The 4,896-nt window shown below is 49.5% G+C and overlaps 1 protein-coding gene across 1 annotated transcript; it reads left to right on the forward strand.

Annotated features, from left to right (window-relative positions):
- The first annotated feature begins 353 nt into the window (after positions 1-353).
- Positions 354-3,092, forward strand: WFDC13 (WAP four-disulfide core domain 13). Its single transcript, XM_037044155.1, has 3 exons — positions 354-472; positions 2,804-2,954; positions 3,063-3,092. Exons 1-3 carry the CDS (start codon positions 385-387, stop codon positions 3,073-3,075), a joined length of 252 nt encoding a protein of 83 aa, XP_036900050.1. The 5' UTR covers positions 354-384; the 3' UTR covers positions 3,076-3,092.
- Positions 3,093-4,896: the final 1,804 nt, after the last annotated feature.

Consider the following 4,896-nt stretch of genomic DNA (forward strand, 5'->3'; position numbering starts at 1 on the left):
ATTTACAATACTATTTACGATAGCATTTGAAAATTCAAGCCTCTAGGAATAAAAACGACAAAGACAGGGAAAACATAAGAATTTCGTGAAAGAACATGAACAACACCTAGAAGGATAAATACGAAACAAGGTCAAACTTAAGGGGATGAAAAGGGTGTAGATTTGAGAACGCTACCTGGCCCCGGGGTGGGCGTGTTTGGGAGGTGCTGGGATTTCTGCCAAGCCCTCCCCTGTCCCAATACACCGTGAAAGGCCAGTCACAGCGCCTCCACTTTTCCCTCCTTCCCTCCCTTCTGCCCTAAACTGTGCCTGCTCAAACCCGGCCATCCTCAGCCAGGGCGTGCCATCCTCAGCCAGGGCGTACCACCCCGTCCCGCCAGCCGAATGAAGCCCGTGCTGCTTCTCCAGCTCCTACTGTTGATTCACCTAGCACCACAGCTGGTGCCTGGCCGTCTCAAGCAACATATTCTAAGTAGGTGCTGCACCCGGGCCCAGGGGAGGCAAGGAGCTTCTGAAGAGATGGGAGAATCTGAGGTGCTGACTCATGGGCATGTCTCATGGAACAAGACAGTGTTATGGTCACGAGTCCAGATTTTATCGCCAGTAAGATCTAGGTTTAAATCCCTGCTCTGTTGCTTACTGGGTGATCTCAGGCAAAGTGTCTCCAGGCCTCAGATTTTCTCTCTGTCGTGGATATAATGGTACTGGGCTAGTTGGGAGGAGGAAGCGAGATTATGCATGCAGTCCTGGAGCACTCTTACGGGACCACGGTAAATGCTCGGTAAGCATTAACTACTGTAAATGTTATCAGCCTCATTACCCAGCTTATTCTTGCTGCCCTGGTTCCTTCATGGATGCTTGAGCCCGCTCTTCAAGCATTAAAACAGAGAGGACAATTAAGTTAGTGGAATTCAGGCTGGAACCTACATAATCTTGGGTTTGGCAGACGCTTTGGAAGAAAGGAAAGTCTTGCATTTTATTTCACATTTAAAACATGCGTTATGTTTAACCACGGTTACCGGTGATTAGCCACGCTGGGAAGGTGCGATCCATCTCAGCAGCCATTGTTGCCCAGCCCAACCTAACGAGAATGCTGGGCAAGGGAATGCCGACCTTGGCCTCTACCAAATGGGAAGTGAACTATTATTCATCATACCTGCACACACCTGTGGGGAGAATATTTCAGAATGGGGGGGGGGGCTCAGGGCAGGGATGTGTGTGGTATCCCGTGTGCTGAGGTAGGCAAAGTCCTGCTTTAGGGGTCTTTGGGGAAGACACGCAGGTTTGTAAGAGTGAAGGAGCCTCAGCAAGCTGCAAGAGAATGGGGGTATCTAGGAGAGCATTAACTGGAGAATCAAGGGCTAACATCTGAGCAGAGGCACAGAGGCTTTCTGAAAGACTGGTAAGGGCTGTGCGATGGGCACTGGATACAGAACTTGAGAGGGTCAACCTTTCAGAGACCCCTGGCTCCTTCCCCATGCTGTTCCACTGAACCCCGAATTCCCCAAAGTGAGAACGAGCTCCAGTTTCTTGCTCTCGTCCCAGTGAGCTGTAAGGTGACAGGGACGCCCAGGGTGAGTCTGGGCGCTGGTTTCTACCAGGCTGTCAACAGCTTGGGCCCGGGTTCCTTTTACCTCATCTTTGGTGCCATTGGCTGCTGCAATCATAGCCCCAACTTTATTCATTTATTCTTTTGAGGTCACCTTTGATTTCCTACAGACCCCCCTTCTAATGGCAACAGGGCTTATAGAATGCCCCGCCTAGGACATTTGCCCAAGAGAAAGGGTAAGTCACAAGGTACAAAATTTAAGGCCTGGCTGGACTTGATTATGTGATTAATGGGGCCTGTCCTTAATGCCTCAGAATTCTGGAACACTGAGATGTGAGCTGAGGCCTGAGGCAGGATCTTCTGAAGCAGTCTTGGCTTTGACCTGAGTGCTGGGGGCTGGGGGTAGCGGGGGGCAAGAAAATGAGTGTTCTTCTCCAACAATAGAAAGTGGGGCATCCTGGTGCTCTGGCCTCCTGCCCGGTATAGCTCTGGAACAAAGGAGAAGCTGATCTTTGACCCCAGAAGCTGACCCCACTCTGAAATGCCCACTCTTCTCCCCATGAAAGAAGGGGCCCCCAGAACTCATTTGTGATTTGGGGTCTAGCATTCTGATGCCAGTACCTTTAGTGTGCTGTGTGGTCCTCATCTTTTCCCAGTATCTTCCCTTCTGCTCATTATTTCTATGCGCAAATAATGCACGTTGACCCCAGGAAAAACGGCATTGCTATGAGAGGCTTTACAACTCACTTGAGACTACATAAGGCGTTGGTGCAGATGGATCTGTGTTTTCTTTTAAATATTTAATTGTTTATGCTATTATAGTCGTCCCTATTTCTCCTTGTTTTCCCATCCACCCAGCGCCAATGGCGCACCCAATCTCACAGTCAGCCCCACACCGGTGGTTCACTACATACCCCTCTCTTGCTCACCATGCATACCATTCATTTCCTTGAACTGGACGCAACCAGGTCTATGGGGACTTGGCATCTGATCTGCAAGGACGGTGAGTAACCAGTGGGTGTAGGCTTCTGATGAACTGTGTCATGGATCAAATATCCAAGCTCTGGATGTTTCCCCTGCTTAGAACTCTGTGGAAGGTGGCAGCTAAGGACGAAATCCTACTCCACTTCCCTGGGGCCACCCGAGGGAGATCAGGGTGGCTGTTTCCCTGGCAGTTCCCTGGGCTTTCGGAGTTCTGACGATCACTCCAGGCTGTTGTTTAGGCACTTCTCTTTCCCATTCTGTATATTCCAGAGTATATTTTGGAACCTCCGCCCTGCAGAGTGGCCCCTGAAAACTGCACTATGTTCTGTACGTTTCAGGAAGATTGCCCGAAAGAACTTCAGTGCTGTTCTGCCTTCTGTGGGATAATCTGTACGTTAAACAAAAAGGTGACCCATGACAGGTAAGGGGCTTCTCATGCCCAGTCCTGCCCCTGGTGCTGCTGGTGGAGCTCCGCAGGAGTGTCTCACCAGCCGCTACAATGCATCTCTTTCTCCTTCTCTTTACCAAGAAAACTTCCATAAACATCGTGATTAAGAGCTCTCCTGCACTCCGGACCTACAGAATCCTTCTCTCCTCGTCATCACACCTGGGAGTCTCTGAATCTGCCTCTCTGAACACTGTCAAGAAGCCCTGCATCTGCAGACCCTGTCCTGACCCTTTACCCTGGGGCCCCGGACACTGTATCTGAGGCGACGAGTGTCACCAAAATCTGAAAGCAAAACTGTACTGTTTCTGCTCTTCTGTCTCTCACCAAACACCATCCTTTGGCCCCCAGTGCTCCTAGGCTCTGGAGGTCCTCCAGGCCATAGGAAGCTTTGGTTAGTCACCAGGGGCATTAACCACAGTCTGCTGAATGGAGAGCGTGCCCAGAGCCGAGAAAGGGCCATAGAGTGCTGATGAGACACCTAGTTTCCAATCCTGTCTAGCAACTGTTTTTCTAGGACCTTGGGTAAGACAATGCCCTGTGTTTATCTTTCTTTTTCTCATGCATCAAATGAGGGCTCTTTTTTTCCAAGCTTGCAAGATTGTAAGTCCCAAATGAGGTCTCAAAAGGCCCACAAGGCAGGAGACACAACCCACGAGCTTCTAAAACATCTTGTTCTCTGCTGTGTTCCTTGCCCTGAGCACAATACCTTACGTATGAGACAAGGGACAGAGTGATGGGGGGAAAAAGGTACAGAATGACGAAGTCTGGGCCCAGAGCCAAATACCTTGAATCCTGGCTCTACAACTTTTTAGCTGAGTGACCTCAGACATTCTATCCACTTCTCTCTGGGCATCAACTTGCTCATCTTTAATACTACAACAATAATAATTAGATTAAAGTAGATAATCCACGCAAGCTCCACACAATAATCACTCCGTAAATTTTAGCAATTAGGCAACCATTTCTCTCTCAACAGACTTCCCCTTGTAATGAAACCCCACGTCTTTCAAGGCTCCACATCGGAGGCAGGAGCTTGAGTATGACTCTGCTATCACCGGGTTCTTTGAGGTCCTACTTTCCCCAGGGCAGGACAGCTCAGCTTCCTGGTTGAGTTTTAAAGATGCAAGTGATGGAAAATAAAAAGTTACAAATCTAAGGATCAAGTTTCACCAGGAAATATCGGAAACTACTTTTCCTCTACAGAAAGAAACACAGACAGGGAAAGAGGGGAAAAATGACAAATGAACCATGTGTCCAAAGGCGTTTTGTAAGCAGCGGGGTTTGGCCTGGAATTCCTGGTGTGTTTTTCTCAGTTTCCCTCCTCCGGCCTCTCTACAAGCTAACCTTGTAGTCCCATAAGGTCAGCATAGCCTTTGTCATCCACATGGTATCCCTCCTCGGTTAGCCTTCTCCTGGGACTACGTTCTCACTCCCTGGGGCAGGATGTGGTCCAGGATGAGTTACGCCACGTAGGGCAGGCAGAATCGTGGCCCAGGGGGAACACAGGGCACTCAGGTCTGAGCCTGTGCCAGGGAACAGGCGCTACCAGCCGCCGGGGTTGACAGTGCCCTGAGCAGGAAGTCAAGCTGAACTCTTCACGCTCCACCTCCAAACCCATCAGCTTCTTCACGTCAATGACTAAGAGGACACTGTGCCTCAGGTTTTGTGAGAATACACCAGACCATGTGAAATGGAAGAAACTTGCCATTGCAAAGGTCCTACAAAGGTTAGAAGCCACCAGCAACTCACTCTTTCTGGGCCCCACGTTTTTCCTCTTTAAAAAGCGGGGGGATCATCTTTGTGACTTTACCTATGTCCCGAGGACACTGGAGCCCTCTGCAAGTCTGCCACTCTAAAAAGGTACTATTCATAAATTGATGGATGTTGTTTCAGACTTCATGGAGGGAAAATGAAG

The sequence above is a fragment of the Sturnira hondurensis genome, unplaced genomic scaffold (assembly GCF_014824575.4).
Source record: "Sturnira hondurensis isolate 20B ecotype Veracruz unplaced genomic scaffold, ASM1482457v3 Scaffold0004136, whole genome shotgun sequence".
Classification (NCBI taxonomy): Eukaryota; Metazoa; Chordata; class Mammalia; order Chiroptera; family Phyllostomidae; genus Sturnira; species Sturnira hondurensis.

Bases quoted from the DNA above. Each gene is read 5' to 3' on its own strand.
- WFDC13 (XM_037044155.1), top strand. From the start codon at position 385: ATGAAGCCCGTGCTGCTTCTCCAGCTCCTACTGTTGATTCACCTAGCA. The intron at 473-2,803 runs GTAGGTGCTGCA...TGTATATTCCAG, and splicing joins TCTCAAGCAACATATTCTAA to AGTATATTTTGGAACCTCCG.